Source organism: Clarias gariepinus, chromosome 1, assembly GCF_024256425.1.
Source record: "Clarias gariepinus isolate MV-2021 ecotype Netherlands chromosome 1, CGAR_prim_01v2, whole genome shotgun sequence".
Taxonomy (NCBI): Eukaryota; Metazoa; Chordata; class Actinopteri; order Siluriformes; family Clariidae; genus Clarias; species Clarias gariepinus.
In genome coordinates this window covers 34,399,704-34,418,698 of record NC_071100.1, presented here as the reverse complement: position 1 = coordinate 34,418,698, position 18,995 = coordinate 34,399,704, and the positions used below count along the sequence as shown (strand labels likewise).

At 36.4% G+C, this 18,995-nt stretch overlaps 1 protein-coding gene across 1 annotated transcript; it reads right to left on the bottom strand.

Moving 5' to 3' along the window:
• Positions 1-342: 342 nt before the first annotated feature.
• On the bottom strand, positions 343-17,994 carry trmt44 (tRNA methyltransferase 44 homolog). The gene is made up of 11 exons (XM_053495638.1): positions 17,571-17,994; positions 17,372-17,486; positions 15,802-16,021; positions 15,628-15,696; positions 15,338-15,445; positions 14,924-14,995; positions 10,947-11,053; positions 8,398-8,581; positions 6,105-6,483; positions 2,632-2,748; positions 343-1,113 (listed from the first exon to the last, which is right to left on the bottom strand). The coding sequence occupies exons 1-11, from the start codon at positions 17,923-17,925 to the stop codon at positions 893-895; spliced, it is 1,947 nt and encodes a 648-aa protein (XP_053351613.1). The 5' UTR covers positions 17,926-17,994; the 3' UTR covers positions 343-892.
• Between the last annotated feature and the right edge of the window lie 1,001 nt (positions 17,995-18,995).

Below are 18,995 nucleotides of genomic sequence, written 5' to 3'. Positions count from 1 at the left end.
TAAAGGTCCCATATTTTACTGTTTTTAGTATAGGTCTTAAAGCTCCCCCAAAGTGTTTGTGTTAATGCTCGAGCTGAATTACCCCAGGGGGGGAATCGAACTGTCTTGTTTAAGCCCTACCTAGAAAAAAAATGAAAAAAGGAGCAGTGACGGATTTTTTCTCTTTAAAGTTAAAGGATTCCTTAAGTGATTTTAGAAAAAAAGATAAACAATTGATAGGCAATATCCAAAGTAAGTAATTGTTTATATTACACATTTATATGGCTTGTGAAACCTGATATGTTAAATATAATTAATACGTTTCTGGCATTCTGTAAATATCTAGGTGATTTCATGTTTTACAAATACAACTTACTATGGCTATTCCCACATCTCTGTAAATAAAATAAAACAAATAAATAAATAAAATGATTCCATGCCTCATCATCAACAAAAACCCTGGAGCCTCCATTCACCATATGGAGCATAGACATCCTGTCCTGTGACATTTGAGAAGAAGGACAATAACCTACACATTGGCCTGCCCCCCACACCGCATGCCAAATTATTTATGCCTTTAACATTTAACACACGCTACCTCAGGCACATGCATAAAGGTTTATAATGTTGCAATGGGGTAAATGAATTCTAACGCAAAAGTTGTACTGTGTGGTCCATATTGAGTTCATGTATTTATTGTTCATATTTGCAAGAAAAAATAATTATTGATTTGCAGCTATACAAACAGCGGCAAATAATCAAGACGCCAAGGCATCATACACACACCAACAAGATCAATCTCCCTAGCCCTGAATTTCTTTTAAACCAAAAAGATTATGACAAAATCACTGCGAGTCTCTCTGAAATTTGAATTTAAATATAAATATACAAGAAGTCATTGCATCTCTCGTGGTCAGCTCCTGTGCTTTTTTAAGGGGCGTGTGGAGGGTCGGAGGTCATCAGCTCCATGGGCAAAATCACAGTCTTTGCTTGACAATGGGCATCCATCAGGGTGGTGAGTGTGGAACCAGCAGAGTCGCGTTTTTAATGCATCTGAGATTTGAGATTTGCGCTTTGGGTCAGTCTGGGTGCCCTGACTGCGCCAATCACGGATCTGAACCTTTCCACCTTCCACTGTAAAGAAGAAGAAATACAGTGTGAGCTTGTGCTAAAACAGAGCTACATTACAGGCCAAAAATACTCATGCATTACCGATTTAAAAAATGGATGATAATTTAATATTGTTGAAATATGTTCAGTGAAATTTAAGCGAAAAAAAAAACTTTAAAAAACATTTCAATATTAAACCCTATTAAAGGTACACTGGTTTTACCTGGGGAGGTGGGGTAATGCAATTTTGTGACCCTGTTCGAATTTGTTATGTAATGTATGCATCTGTAAAGATTTTACCATATTTAATATTTAATTACAAAATGACCAGAAATGGTTCACCAATTTTTCTTCCTTGGAGCAGTTTTGGTTGAAGACTGAAGAAATTGTGGGATCCAGTAGGAGGAAAAAAGGCTTTGTGGCAGTATTTAAAAAGGTCATGTGACCTACTAATCATCCAGCACACCACATCCATCCATACATGTAAAAGTTCAAAATAGTTTGTTTTCAAATGCAGCATATGTAGCATATATTTAGTACATTGTAATGTGACCATAATGCATACTTTGAGAATAAATTTTTCATCTCAGTGATTTATACAGAGATCACGTTTCCTGCATGAATCCTCCCGTTACAATCCTTAATATACAGTATGGCTGAAATCTTATCTTGTCCGTATAGTACTGAAGTTAATTAAAATGATTGTAAATATTTGTATACTTAATATACATATTTAAATATGACCTGTCATTCTAAAGGACAAGATTTGCAAAGGCAAATCAAGTCGTTATTAGACTACTATAAAAACATTTAACCATTAAGTGAAATTCTACACAAAAATAAAATATATAAAGATACATTGCTTTTTAAGTGTTGTTTCTAGACTTTGGCCTGTCGTTAGACAGAGATAAATGAGAACAGGACAGATACCTCTTTGGAAGAATATTCCTGTAACCTTTTGATAGATCTTCAATTTCTTGGTAAATTGAATCTGTCTGGCATTTTTATAATGCTATAACAGAGCCTTTGAATTTCAATTTATTGTCCTCCAGACAGACTCTAAAGTTATTTTATAATTTTAAGGATGAGTTGAGTGTTTATTATTAGTCCACTCAAACAATAGATTTCAGGGCTGATACATGGCCATGGCTTGTATTCATCAGTTTAGACAGAACTTTCAGAAATCATATGTTAAATATGCAGAACAGGTTGAGTTTTTTTTTTAAAATCTAAATAACTCGTTCTTCAAATATTATTCAACTAAAGTGTGGGTTTGGGTTGCATCAAGCAAAGAAAACAACTAAGGAGATTTTAAATTATTGGAACCGGGTAAAGAACTCATTATTAAAACCTGGAAGAATAGTGCTTCTGAACCTATAACTCTATGGAAGAAATGTAGTCAGAAAAAATAGGGAACGGCAATGAAACACTTAGTGAAACATTTTGTGATTTTAAAGACAGACCCAAAGAAATGGCTGTCATAAAGAATCCTAACCAGACAACACAGAAGCTAAATATGCATTTTGAAAAATTGCTAAATACCTCGGAACACTTGATGGTTGTTTTTAAGTAGAGTCTGTAGTCCTCCACATTCTTTCTTCAGAGTCTGCAATGTGGACTGGTCCAGGAGCTCAGCAACCTCACGGATGGAGAGAGAACCTGAGAATGGATAAATAGAAGAAAAACAGATAAATACAAAAAGGAATTATATATGTCTGAGCCATAAGTAATTTACCAAAAAGTAAAGACTGATGAATGGCTTTGTGTGCTGTTATGGAAAAATTGGGTGTCATCAAATCAACACTAAATCAACGACTCCTGACCAATCTGCAATGTGGCACAACTCTAAATAAACTATCTACACCAAGAGAAGCAAAAAGGAAAAAAAACACATGTGTAACACATTTCACCTGCCTTTCCTGAACATGATAATTACTAATGAGCCTCAGTTATGCCCTAAAATAAACAAGACTGAATAAATAAGAATCAGATGCTAACCCTAGTTGTGCACAGTTGTATAGTATCGTCGCATTTAGTTTTGTACACATTTTATTGCTTAAAATTAAGAGAATTCTGGACAAAGGCCACATTAGAGTGGTTATACACTACCTAAAAAATATCTCATTCAGAAAGTAAAGACTCTTTTACAATTTTGTTCCTGGAATACGGCCAGGCCATCAGGGAAGAAATAAATCTATTCATGTGATAACCTGGTCATTCAGTACATTCAGGTCATCACCTGACTTCATTTTATTGTTACATAACATTGCAGAGGTTAGAACTGACCAACTAAAGCAACCCCAGATTATAACACTGCGTCCAAAGGTGTGTACAGTGGGCACTATGCATAATATTAGATATAAAGGTGTGGACAGTGGGCATGACCACATGACATTTTTCCATTGCTCTAAAGTATAATCTTTATTTGTTATATATATTATGTGATTTCTATGAAGAAACCGTTTAAGTGAGCTATCATGATTTCTTTTCCTTAATCACATTCCTTCCACAAAATTGATGGTTCAACACCATCCTTTCAGGTTTTCATAATTTGTTGTTTGTCCAGTACTTGCAATGTTTTCTTAGCTTAATGCAGGCTAATATTTTGACCCTTCTAAAATGGCAACTTTTTTTTTTTTTTTTGGGCCACGGAGTGTACAATGTGCCCTAATTGACTTTTACTATTCATCATTCCAAAAAAATCAGCCTTACACAAACTGTTTTTTGGAATAATTTATACTCCTGAATAACTAAATTTAGTACAAGAAGCAGACGGAGATTCCTAATGTTGACGTTACACCCAAGGTGGGTTTCCAGTCTGGGCTGAGGATTTGTTACCATAGAAACAAGGCCCACTCATTAATCTGAAGAGAGTGTTGTCTCTTCCACACCGAGCGGCCGCCCCAAGTATTAACAGCAGGAGCGCCGAGGCTTCTTGCTGTGACACACAGAATGTCAGTGGGGAATCCGAAATAGTGTCCCTGTAGTGTCTCTGCAGCCTAATGACATGCATGACATCTCTATAATTATGCCCAGGAGGTCAGCACACCTATTGAGTCGGTATGGCATTTCAGTGAAACTTGCCTCCCAATGTTCTGTGATAGTTCATTGTGCTAAATTAACAGAACGTCAAAGCTAGCTGAAGGAAGATAAGCGGAAGGTACTACACTAAGTAGGCTGTGTTGCTGCATACAGTGCATAATTTAGGCTAGGAGACAATGGCCTAGAATTTCTGACGCCAGACACCACAATATCTGGAGTGCTAATACAATATCAATAGCCCATTTCGAGCTGCCCTTTAGAGCACACACACTACAAATGGGGATTTATGGCTGAGTGGTGCAAGAAGCTGAAAGGAGTCTCATTGTTTGTTTTCATGTTCAGATAATGCCACCCTCCTTTTAACCAGGGCTTCAAGTTACATCACTGGATATCCAACAATTGGCTAAAGTAAGTGTATTAACTGGATAATGCCTCTAGCCTTAATGGCTGATAATGTGTGAATTTGTTATTCAGCTTTAATATACGACCGGTGAGGACTAAATCTTACTTTTGGTAATATTCTGCCACATTTATCATCAAGACAAGTCATTAATGCAATATGGTTTGCAAATAGCAATTAAGCCAGATAGACAAAAACGCATAGTGCAGCTCTTTTATGATGGTTAATGGTAGCAATATAAACCACATAATTCAAGGTAAAACTAATAATTTGCCTACATAATCTAATATACTGCATTTTTCTTTACATGCTAATATACGTTGCATATTACTGCATATAGCTCTCTACCAGCAAGTGAAGCACTAGGTTGATAAAAAAGGTGATTACTATTATATTTATCTAACAGGAGCATTTACTAATGTTATAGCAAATCTTCTTCTTCTAAAGAGAAAGCAAGGGGATATACAAGAACATTGGTATAGTTTTAAGTGCTTTAGAAGTCAAAGGGTTTTTGATGTAGTTTTGCCAGAACTTAATAATTACAATATGACCAGCTAGACAGAAAATGCTTAATGAATAAGTCACTTGTTCCACTTGCAGTTTGTCTCTTGACTGCTTTTGGGAGTGCACTGCCCAGTTTCAGGGCCAGTATCTCTAAAGCCAGAGAACTGAGAGTTAACATCTAAAACATCTCAAAAAGTGAGTGAAGACAAGAAAAACCGTAAAAATTGTGAATATGAAAAAAATTGCTATAGCTGCTCTTAAGACAACCCTACAGTATCTAATATGGTTGAACGGATGAACAGCAAAAGAGCCCAAATGTGTTTGAAACATAAAGCTTTTTAATGGGGTTCACCAGTTTAAGCACTTAGTGCAGCCTATAATCGAATAGACGGGATGATGGAGTGCATTTGTGTTCTCCATGCAACACAGGATGTTTCAGACTGGGGCGCTCACTCTGTTGTCACATTTTGGCCTCCTTTTTAATGATTGGCATTGTTGTTGGCTGTTCTCGTTAGTAGTTGCCACATTGAATTATATAATCTGCACATTTTGATAAATGCACAGGTTGTACTCTGAAAACTCTTCCAGATATAACGCTCCTATTTTAAATTGATTTGGAAATTGGCACTGGGGGTGGACATAGGGCCACTGGCTGAGACATGAATCGAGACCTTCTGCATGGCTGCCAAAAAGCCTACCACTTAACCACTGATGCCTTGCATTCTTTAGTTAAAATCTTCCTTAATCACAAAACTTGGATCAACAGGATGACTGCACTATGTTAAAACGAAGTTGAAAAAGCTATTAATCTTTGAGATCATGAGGTGGAACAATGCGTTCATGAGAAGTCAAGTTATCCTGGTGTTTTTTTTTATCTTCATTATCTTAAAAACCCTTACATAATTTATAATTGTGCTTTTATACCAGTAATTCACTGCATTACATAATAAATTAAAGACATTTCAAAAAATTCCACCTCCTCACTCATTTATCCGTATTACATCTTCCACTGTGTACAACATATGACTCACACCTCACAGTAAAAGAAAAAAAGCCATGCTCTTTTTACCTCCTGAATTCCACCCAATTCTCTTCTTTCCAATCTTGTCCTCTTCCTCCTCCTCCTCTCTTTTCTGTCCATTGAGTCCTAGCAAGGCCATCGCCACCTTCAGGACAATACCATCTACAAAGTCCCTAGGGAGAGCTGCACAATTTCTGACTGTCTCTATCTTCTCTCTCGGCTGAAAACCAGTTCCCCAGTCACATCCTGCTTTGGTCATCTCCTGTCCATCTCCTTGATGATGATGAGGTCCACTGTGTTCTTTCTGAGTAACAACTGTCGAGTTGTCAATTAAGGCTTGTCGTCCCATAATATAGTCTGTTCTTTTCACTTCTGCTAACTCTTCTTCAGCCAGCTCATAACTCCTACTCTTTCCAATTAGACAGACCTGTAAAAAAAAAAAAAAGAAAGAAAGAAGAAGAAAAAAAGCATGACGCAACACTGTGAGATTTTTGGCTCTGGTTTTGAGCGAGTGCTGCTTGTCTTGTTACAGAAAGTTACATGTTCTCAGCACCATCAGTCGAGTCTAGTGTGGCACAACAGTCTGGTAGTTTTATCAGTTGGTACACAAGCATACAGGTTTAAATTCTGAGTTAAAAGAAAACTCCATGCATGTACAATATGATTGTGGTAGAAATGGCTAAATAATAAAGTTTCTCGCTAAATATCAGTCAATCTGCATTATCATGAGGCAGCAAATTTAATGCATATACATAATAAATTAAAGACATTTCAAAAAATTCCACCTCCTCACTCATTTATCCGATACCGATCAACTGTTTCTGTTCATGTTCATATGAGAACGTGACCTTGGTGAAGTGATTGTTGGTGTCACACAGGTATTGCCTAAACTGCTGATGATCTTAGGATTTTCTCACACACACACGCACACAAAAACCCAAAACATCCAACGTGTGTCAATTCTGCAGATGGAAATGTCTTTTTGGTGAAAGAGGAGAACTGATAGACTGTTATGACCTGACAGGAAAGTTCAAACAGCTTTCCTGTTTACTGAACAGAAAAAAAAAAAAAAAAACATCTCAAAATGTCAATCCATGTGGTCGATGTGTTGCAACAGCGGAAGAGCATGGTTGGGTCTTGGGAATAGTAATATCTGAGCCTAGACTAATCTGCCTCTGTATTCAATGGTAAATGTGCAGAAATGCTTTTCTGCTCACCATTGTTGTTTAAAAAAAAAAAAAAAAAAAGTGGTTATTTAAGATACTCTAGTCTCCCTGTCAGCTTAAACCACTCTGTTCACTGAAGGTATTTTATTTTATTTTTTCATCTTTTCCACTGCACCATTCCGTTTAAATTCTGGAGACTATAGTTTTAGTGAAAATCCAAGTAGTTTCTGAAACACTCGAACCGGCTGGCAGCAACAAACCATGTTAAGAGTCACTAAGATAACATTTTATTCCACATTCTGAAGTTTGATGTGAACAATAACTAAAGCTGTGCCTGGCTGATTTTATGCATTGCATTGCTGCCACATGACTGGCTGACTGAATAACTGCATGGAAGTACGGGGCCCGTGGCTGGGGGTGTTCTCCAAGGTAAGCGGGTTTAGGCGATCCACTCCGCATTGTTTCACGTGATTGAAAAGCCACACGTGGCTTATTGCTTTTACAAAATGGAAACAAAAACAGCATGACAAAACCCAATGCTTAATAAAACATTTAATCAATTATTAATAACATAGACAAAGATTAGGACAATCAATAGAGATAACATTGGCTGCTGTTTAAAACCTCTTATTTCTCACACTCAACCTTTGGCTATTATCACATGCAATATTTGTTGTTCCATTTCACTTCATGTTCAATTCACTGTTCACTCAGCTGTGATCCTCACTTTTATAGCTTTTGTTTTCAAAAATTTTCTTCTCATTATAATTGTGGGGTTGTACTTCCTTTCCTTATTTCTTTTTTGAACAGTGAGCAACTGTAACAAGTCAAAGCAATTTCCCTTTGGCATTAATAAAGTTCTTAATCTTCAATCCCTTCAAGCAAACCAGTTGAATTCTATTCTGTCGATATTACAGAGGTGTGTGTGTGTGTGTGTGTGTGTCTTCACCACAATGTCGAACATGGCTCAGCCATTTGAAATTTTGAAAAGACACTATTCATTTTATCAATTTAGATTTATTTCAGTTAGACACAATTGTATTTCTATCTCTAAAGACTACCGGCCCTTTTAATAAAATCCCTTACCTTACGGAGGGTGAATAATTAGATAAATAAAAGCTAAACATTTCGAAAAATAATTTTGGGAAAAAATGATGAAGACCGTTTAATCATACCCGCTTGGTGGAGGGAATCCTAAGACAGTCTTCATGTGTTTGGAAGCCGCATACAGCGCTGACCTCACTGATGAAGTCGACATACTCTCTGTACTGAGATTTCTTACACTGTCTGCGCTGGTACTTCCCACAGAAGTCGAAGAAACAGCAAGGCAGCACAAAGTAGCGGCAGTGGTAGGAGGATCTATGCAGAGAAGAGAACATGGAAAAATCACTATATCAGGCAACTCTTCAAATAATATCTCAAGTACAGAAAACATTTGGTTTCTATATTTTAAGCCTCAGCTGTGTGCTGAGGCTGGAAAAAACAGGCATTGCAAATCTGTGCTGTTTTTGTTTGTTTTAGTATAAAGCAGTATGCTGCAAAAATGTCAGTTATTTCAAAAGAAACCCTAAGGTACAATCCCTCAGGATTCATCAAGCTCTATATAGATCATGCGTGATCCTACAAAAGAAACAAAAATAAACTGCACTGCAACTACACTGTTTAACAGAAAAAGAGAAACAAACTGCTTTTCCCCCACATACAGTACTGCCAAGTTTAAACAACAAGAGGCAAGATAAGACTGCGCCAAGCTAAAGATCTCCACCTAGTGTTTAATCCACCCTAATGATAAAGTTTAGTCCTTACCTATATTTTATGTCTATGACTTCCAATAAGACATACTTTAACAAGGGAATTATACAAAACAAGGATTTATTTATTATTTATTGCACAAAAATACAGAACACAGTTCTGAGAGTAAAAACTACCTTTATTTCTTTATATTCAGTCACGTAAAAAAGTTAGTACTAAAAACTCTGAAGCAGCGGACTTGTAAAAATTGGTGAAAAAACGTTTGGCCATGGTTGTACAGTGAGAAAGACCATTCACAAGTGGAAGACTTTCAAGACTGTTAACAATTGTCACCAGGAGTGAGTGTCCTAGGACATGAACCCCAAGGTCAGATCATGCAATTTTTGGAAAAACAAAAACAAGAGCTACATCTCAGTCCCTACAGGCCTTACTGTGCATGTAAAATATAAAAGTTTTTTAGAGCACAATTAGAAAAAGACTGAACAAGTATGACTTGTTTGAAAGAATTGCTGGGAGAAACCATTTCTGTCAAAAAAAACTAAACAAAACAAAAAGGTTCACACAACTGGATCTGAACAAGCCACACGGTTTCTGGAACAAGATCCTTTGGACAAATGAAACCAAAAAGGAATTGTTTGGCCTGAATGACCAGAAAACCAACCAACATTTCACCAGAAACACCTCATAGCTATTGTTAAGCACAGCGGTGGGGCGGTGATGATTTGGTCTGCCACAGAGCTTGGGCCCTGCAGTCCAGAGTACCAAATACCAAAGTATTATAGAGACAGATGTGAGGCCATCTGTCCTACAGCTAAAGCTTGGTCAAAATTGATTCATGCAACAGGACAATGATCCAAAGCACACCAGTAAATACATCAAAAAAGCTAAAAAAAAAATAAAATAAATAAAAAAGAATCAGGCTTTTGGAATGGCTTAGTATAATAGTCTAGACCTTACCCTAACTGAAATTCTTTGTCAGGATTTTAACAGAGCTGTGCATAAGCCAAAGCACAAAACCACCAATGAACTTTAGCAATGTCATAAAAAGGAATGACCCAAAATTCCTCTACAATAAGGTAAGAGCCTGATAAAGTCATAAAAGATACTTGGGGTTATTGATTTTAAAGATGGATCTACAAGCTATTGAATCAAGAAGGGTACTTCTACTTGTCTTTTGTCTTATTTTTTGTTAAATCTGTGTGCAAGGAGTCCGATCTGTGTGCAAGGAGTCCTTGCCACGCATAGCGGGTTATCTTCTACAGTCCGAAGACATACAGTTTAATGTAGTGATTGGCATTTCCAAATTGACTGTGTTGTACAGTATGATCGGGTGTGTGAATGTGTGTGCTTGTAGTTTGCCAGAGGTTGTCCTTAGCAATGTGAGTGATTTGAAGTTACAGGTCACTTGCTGTCAACCCACACTTTTCGCAATGTCAGCTTAGATGGAGGGATGAAATTCAGCCAACAAAATGGTGAATATTTTGTTTTTAAGTCAACAGAGGTAATTTGAGTGAAGAGAAAAAAGAGAGATGTTATAAGTGACCTTTACCTCAGATAATAAGGCAAATGTAGTGATGCTGAGAATGAATGTAAAAACTCATTTCCTGATTGTAAAATTCTTATTTTGGTTATAAAACTTTTGATTTAGATATAAATACACAATGAAATAACCCAATCTGACCTTCTAAAGGGTTTTCCCAGGCTGTTTGAATATACCAGCGACGCTCTTTCATTTTTAACGACATTCCCAGTTAAGGGTCATTTTTAAGAGATTTTCCCCATGATGACAATTGCTATTTTAAACTCTGAGTCTGGAATTGAGACATTGGGTGTTAAAAGCAATGACAATGGATCTTAAACCAAAAAAAAAAGATCAAGGACAAGCAGTAAGTGCACAAACCCCTTGACGGTCATTTAGTGGAGATCAGGTGGCACTTCAGCATTCGTACTAAATTGCCAGCTGATGACTTGCCTGGCTGCTATAACTGGGATCCATGGCGTGAGCTCATCTGAGTGGTTTCCAATGAGCCAGTCTGTCTCAGGGAAGAGGAACGCAGCGCTGGGCGTGATTGCTTTTTCCTGAAATAGACAAGAGTGGCCGGTGCATTTCATTATCAGCGGCTAAAGGTGTAATGACACTCAAGAGTCACTCGTCTCAAGCTGAAAATGGAAAAAGAATAAGCGGATGTGCATGAATGATCACAGTTGGAGTTTCACATCATGAAAGTATTCAACATTTTTTTGTAAAAATTATGCATTAAAGTTTTATTCTGTGCTCATAACGAGTGCTATTAAATATATAATTTGCCCTTTATTCAACAGTGCTAACTATATGGTGGCGTGTATATACATTTATTACAGAAGGTAATAGCAAAGACTGGAAAAAAAACTTCTAACCTATGTTACTGATCTTACAGGGACGGAAACGTAAAAGCCAACAAGATTTTGTCACATTTATAATTTGCGACAGTTGCCACAAAACTCCGTGCCTCAGTTGTTTAACAGCCATAAGAAACCAATATAAATGCAATGGTCATTAATATGTATATCCTGCATCATTTAACTAACCTGAGGAGCAAAACCAACTTTCACAGACATCCCATTTTCCTCCCAGCATGCCTCAGTGCTGATGTACACACCATGTCTTTTAGTAATGTTGCAGCACTGCAGGGACTCTTACTGGTACATGGGTACTCATCTTAAAAGCACATCAATTTCCATCAGCCACAGCACTGAATAAACTCTGTGCTACCTTTTGAGCAAAAAAAAAAAAAAAAAAAAAAAATCTAATGGGGAGAATACATTAAAGAGAATAGAGTAGTAGTCTAAGATTGACATATTTAAGGTATGGTTGGAGAAAGCTTCGGAAAACATGTCCTAGCTTACATGTCTGTGGAAAACGCGTTCTCATGTAAGGCAAATACAGTTTAAACCTATTGTATGATTTAGCTATTTAATCTATTGGGAGTTAACTATAAAAATTGCACACTGGTCAAGTAATAATGTAAAATGTTTTTCTGTTTTACTATTATTACTGGTAAAACAAAAAATACTATATGATAACTACGCAAAAAAAGCTCAGGGTCATTTGGAACACACACTCATCTTATTTTTATGATAAGCTGTGGTCTAAACTGTGCTGCATTTGAACATTGTGAAGTATTATACACTATTTGGTCTTATGATTTCCCTTACCTGGAACTAAGGGGCCTTAAAGATGTTCCAGCCAAGAAAAAAACCCTGAACTGCACCAAGGCTGGTATTGAGAAACTGGAGTGCTCCCACCACACTGAAAACCTTTGAGATGAACTTAAACACTGACTGTACTAATGTTGCATATTGTTATGAGGCATACACATATTACTTGACTGGCAAGGTTAGGATTTAAAAAAATGATAGGATATCTCAAGGCCAGACAGGTATAATGGAAATATTCGCAGAACCTCTTATACTCCAATAAGAAGAGTTTGTCCTTTAGCTAAAAGTATGTTTTTCTCTTTAAGCCTTGAAGCCATTTTGTTGCTCTGTTCTCCATATTCTGAAAATAAGTCGTGACTAACTCTAATCACTGAAGGACTTGCCAGCAGTTCCGAGTAAGTAAAGACTAATGAGCGTGTTTCCCATGTGAGACTAGACACAAGATCTACAAGCAGCGTATCTGTCCTTGTCACTGAAACCTTCAACGGTCGAGTTCTTGCTTTGGGCACACAGCTTCCTAACTTGCTTTAACCTAATGAGCATGAAATTGCAATATTTCATTTTTTTGCATCACTTTGGTGAAAACTTTTATTCGTAAGTTTTGTTTTTAAGTTATGGTTTTCACAGAATGCACTATGAATATCTAGGCGGCACAGTGGTGTAATGGTTAGCACTGACGCCTTGCACTTCCAGGGTGCTATCTCATCTTTAGATGGCAAACACACAATATGGTGATGTACGAGTTTACAGCTACTCCAGATGTGTTGTAGACTATTACATTAGCTAAGAGATCAGCCAGGCAATCACCCTTGAAGTTTTAAGATGGATTGAGATTAGAGTTGCAACTCATGTTTATTTTAATAATCAATGAATCTATCAAATATTGAAACAACTAATCAGTTAATCGGATAAAACTGCCACAATTACAAAATAAATATTATTTAGCCATCAGCTCCTAAATAAAAAAAAAAGGTCGTTTTGTGCTTGAGTTAACTACCAAACAAGATGATAACAATGAAAATGTAAAAAGAAATTTCTTTGAAAAGAAATCTTTTAATGAACTTTCCTGTTAGAACGTTTAAAACTAAGAAAAAGCAAACTAGCAGCAATAAAATATAAATATTAACATTTTATGATGTTTTAGTTATTCGTTTAGTATATTTCATAATCACACAACTATGAATGTAACTGAATATACAGACCACCTGCTTCTTTTTTAGTTTGCTTTGTTTCTACCAGGTCTGAATGGTTTTAAGAGACATGATGTGAAGCTGCAGTTGTGTCTCAATATATATAATGAATAAAACAGGCAAGTAAGTTTTACATACTTTTTGTTGTATTACACCAGCACCATATACAGTACGGTTTTCCTTTTCTTTTAATAATATAACTGTTTTATGGTAATATTTTTGTTTTTTCTTATTTGTGCATAGGTGGTTAAAATGAAATAAAATTCAATTCATCATAGTGTCTAGGTTATTCAAAAAATGACAAAAAATACGCTAGTGTGCTACTTGCTCTGACAAACAGTGTCAAAAGAGTATTTAGTTCTTTATTTTTTATTACTTCATCTTGCTCTATCTGGGTAAATGAACAAAAGGGTTAGTGGGGATCTCTGAAATATTTATTTATTAACTCAAAATGATATATAAATAAAAAAAAGAGCAAGTAATTAAAATAATCAAAATTTGAAAACTCCAGACTTAAATTCCAGACTATGAGTCATTATTTGTAATCACTTGCAGTTTTTTTGTGATTAAATAACTGCACTGGTCCGTATTACGATTAAAATTTTTGTAAGAATAATTGTGCAGCAATACTTTGGAATAATTTTTTTTTTTTTTTTTACTAATATGTTCCATCTTAGCGCTTCCTAACATCACCTAGTTATGCAACCAAAAATTTGCTGTGCATCAGGTACCACTGGAGATTTCACAGATGCTGTCTTTTAGTCGTTAACTGAATACCCTTAGTTTATCTTTATTAATGGCATTGTTTTGCATTTCCTTAGCTGCAATTATAAAACACTTTTTATTTATAAAAAGTTATAATACACTTTTTGATTTATGTGAGTAATTTAATCAAGTAAGCCAAACTATGATCCATAAACAAACCTGCATGCCAGTTAGACAATTTAAAGGTCATATTTATTATAATAGGGATAAGAATTTTTTATGGATTTAAGAGTTTTTTTTAAAGTGACAACAATAAATGAATACACACTGTGCTTCATTCCTCTTTTTTTCCATTTTTCTGTCACTGGTTTTGTGTATGTAACACATGTAAGAAGCTGCACGAGGCAGCGTGCCCACAATTGTGCTCAAGTCCCTGGACGCATTTGACGAGGTAAAACGTCACAGTTTCTTTATAATCCAGGTGGTACACTCTAAACTATTATTAAGTATTATTCTAGGATATAAATGTTTTGAGTTATGACAACTTTTATTTTTCAAGTGTTTAATGTCTTAAAACCGAGTACAAAATAAATAAATAAATGAATAAATAATGCAGAATCACAAAATTAATTGAATGGGCACTTAGTTATCATGATAACATCATGTCAGGTGGTGACTGACGATTTTCATCCCAACTATTCTGGATGGATTTTAAGATTTCTTTACAAATACTCTTTCAAATTTATAAATTCATTGGTAGGTAACTAGAAGCTTCATCCATTTATAAATGAGGATTAGTGTAACTCTCTTACAAAGCATTAGCATGCAGCATCTGTGCTGATGTAATGTCTCTTACCTCCAAGTGTGTATTGGGTCCATACATGTCCCAGATTTTTCGCTTGCGAATGTCAATTCCCTTTCCAGGATGCTGTAAAATAAAAAAGTCTGTGACTATTCTAGCCAACACAATCAGTGACTAATCAGCCCACGCATATCAAGGTTACTATGTATAATTACTTTTCAGCATCTGAGTGTGACTGCATGTGGGGGACTGTGAAGGGTATGAATTCCTAATCTGGCGTATGATTAAAAAGGTGAACGAAAAGCTAGGTGGTTTCATTATCCTCTTCACCTGGCTTCTACCGTGTCATTGATTTTAATGCTAAATAAATCTTGGTAGATTAGAAGACCTTAGTGGCAAAGGTCATTGTTCATTGGTTAATAATTTTACACCAGTGAAACACAAATGACAATAACAGAGCAGACATACCCCTTCATTGTTTAATATGTGGACGAGCAGACCGTTTCCACAACCGAGGTCCACAAAAGACTGTTTGGATGTTATTCCTTTTTCAGCTCGCTCTTCAGCCCATAAAACCTGCAGAGATGTAATAAAACACTTTGCACAAACATGACATTTTTCAATAAAACACTGTTAATTTATACATGAGGTTTAACTTGGACAACCTCAAGTTGTGCTCCAGAAACATATCGTATTTGTGAAACATTTGTACATGTACAAAACAAAGGAATAATTTTAAAAAATGCGGTTAAACTCACAAGAAGGTACGTAGCAATGGCAACATCCTCAAAGACGAATTTCTCAGGGTCAGTAACTTCAGGCCAGACCTGTGACACAGTTGTATTAGCTCTAAAAACAAACTGAATAAAATATTTGTAAAAAAAAAACTCATCCTAAAGAACAAAATTACAAACTGCTCAGCATTTCGTTACCTTGACGAGCTCTTTGTATTTGATTTTTAGCTGCTGGTAGAGTATGCTGTACTTCTCGACAGATATAAGAGACAGAGTACTCTTAAACTCCGTAGCTTTGTCCTCTGCGGCCCAGCGTGCTAGTTTAGGAAGAAGCTCTGATGTCAGCCAGGTGAGTCTTGGATAGCCCACAGCATCACTAAACCACTGATCAGGTCTCAGGGTATGAAGAGACAGTATCCTAAAGCAAGGCAGAAATATACAGTGCACATACTGATAATAAAGCTGTAAAGATTCAGCCAGCTTCAGTTTTTCCAGATAAACGTCTCTAGTTTCTAGATGTTTCGAGCCAGTATGTGCTTATTTTGATGCCCAAATTAAATGCTTATAAATACAATATCAACTTGGGCATCCTTTTAATAACTGTGCCTGGTCTCTTCAAGCTTCTCTTTTATAACTTAGGGGAATCAGTAAGCACAAACTGTACCAAAACATCTGTGAATATCCATTTACATCCTAGATGGCCTATTAATCAATGATATTGTTCCTGTAAGGAATTGCGTGATAAAAATGTGGATTTTAATATGGTGTGATCTAATCCTTTAAAACTCTCTTTTCCACACTAGCTGACATTGGATAAAAATTGCAAATTGCAAAAGTCTTTAAACTCATTTCTTCATATTTTACTTTCAAAGTGCCAGACCTTCTTGCATTTTTTTTTCTTGAGTTCTCCCGGCTTCCTAAAGGACTTTTTCGCTCTTACAGTGACATATGGTATGACCCATTCAATCATTAAAAAGTCTAACTTAACCAGTGAGAAACAAGTGCAAATGATGACAGATGATCAGGCAGGTGATTATTATATTGGTGATGCTGAATGCTGAGTGGTTGGAACAGACAAGAGAGAAAATGAGGCTGCTGCTGAGGTTGTTACATACACAAGCCATTTTTTAATTGTATCTTTAGGCACTTTGCAGCCTGCAACAGTAAAACGTGTTTCAATTTCTTTAATTGAATTTAACATGAAGAAAGGAGAGGTGTCTCAAGTATTTTGCAAAGAATGGTCTATAGTGTAGAAAGGCGTCTCTGCTGAATCTAAGGGTGCATTTCATAAAGTGCTTCATTATAACAAGTTTAAAAAAGTCCTTTTCTTCCTTTTAACTATTATTAGTTGGCTGTCCTCTGTCTCCTTTTTTTGAGGCTTGTTTTACATTAGGTTTGACACATTGTATGTAAGCACATAAAAGGACTCTTTAGGTCTTGAAAGCTTTGACTCAAATACAATGTCACATTTTTTTCATATAATTGAAATGTTTAGGTTCTCGTGTGACAGTGGTGTACTTTAAGGCTTGGGTACTGAATTCATGTGCCAGATCACATGCATCACCATGATTGATGATTAGATGATAAAATCTTTCCAAAGAAACATTCAAGGCCAGTATTGGCCTAAAAGCAGATGCACGGCTAAGAATCAGGACAGTCTTAGTAATAGAAAGAGAACTCTGGTCTTAATACAGAAAAAAGTGAGGCTTTCTCAACAAGGAGTTCCCTATTGTGGTTCTCACTAAAAGTAATCCGAGAAGGCACTCACCAATCATCTGTCTTTTCCTGAAGCTGGATCTGATAAACATTGCTTTCCTTCAGAATGATGTGGCCTTCACTGTTTTCTTCAATTGGCAGAAATGTCACTGTTTGCCCATTTAAGTCTGGAGGATTAAGGAGTTCACTGGCATGACTTAATGCAACAAAACACAAAATAAAATATATGTTAGTTCCAGTCTTTATCTTACCTTTGACAACCACTTCCTTGTACAGCTTTGCTGCACCGCTCTGCACACATGCTTTAGGGATGATGGTTCTCACTCCTACACTCCAGCCTGGTGCAGTCTGGTGGCCCGTGCCCGCAGTGGGCGCGCGCAGGAAAGTGAGGATGTGCGGGAAATCCCGCACACTGCCACCAGTGACGCTGCAGAGACAGAGCTCGAGCTCCTCACAGCTCACATGCCTGTATTCTGTCTCTATCGCTCCGCACAGCCGCTTATTCACTACATGCGGCTTCTTTATCCAGACATCAACCGCACACCAAAAGCCTTCGGGTCTGCATGTAACCTCGCGGTTCATCTTAGACAGTGGACACGTTTTCATCTGAACACAACATTGATCACTGCACGGCTTAAAAACTCACATCAACCTGCTGCTAGTTACAGTAGCTCGTGTTTAAGGTTATGCTAGCAGCAAGGACGCGTTTCAAAATAAAAGTTCTTGTTCAAGCCAAGGTTTGAGCAACAAGGAGCCTACAGTATATATATATATATATATATATATATATATATATATATATATATATAGTATATTTTATATATATAATAAACCGCCTTTTCTGTTAACTATTCAGGGGATTCGTCACTGCTATATCTATCTTTATTGTTGGGTCTGGTTCCTCTCAAGGAAGGAACCATCTTGCTCCTATTCTAATCTCAGGGAGTTTTTCCTTACCATCATCGCCCTCTGCTTCTTCATCAGGAGCAAACTGCTAATTAGAAGTTATACATTTTTGCAGGGCGCTGGTGGCTCAATGGTAGGCTTAATTCCCACTCAACGACCAAACCCTGGCCCCCAAGCCCACCCAAGTCTCCTGGCATAGGCTCCATGATCCCGTGACCCTGTAACAGAATAACTAGTATAGATGAAGAATGAATGCCCCACTCCAGATTACTTATTTCATTAGCTTTCTTCATTGATAGTATCAATAGAAATATATAGCTTGTTATACCCGAACTTCCCTAAGAAAACTTATTTTATTTAAAGACATGTTTGTTTGTGCATGTTGTGAAACATGGAAGTTTATAAATGTGTGAGCGATAAAGTGTTGAAAATTTTAATTCATAATGCACATTATATTTTTAATATAATTCTACTCCTGTTAGCCAAGGGTCTTAGGTTTATTGCAATGCTTCCACATTATTGGCTGATCGTAACTGCATAATTGAGCAAGTGTAAAGCAGGTCAACAATAAAAGCTTAAAATTATATATTAAATTTAGAGTACGATCATACACATATGATATGCAGCACTTATATAAATGCTTATATAAACTGCCCGGAACCTAAAAAGAAAGATTTCTCTGTGATTAAATAAATTGTGCTAGAGAACAATTAAATTGAAACCATTATAAAAAATTATTAAACATTAAAGCTAAAAGAATTACAATATCC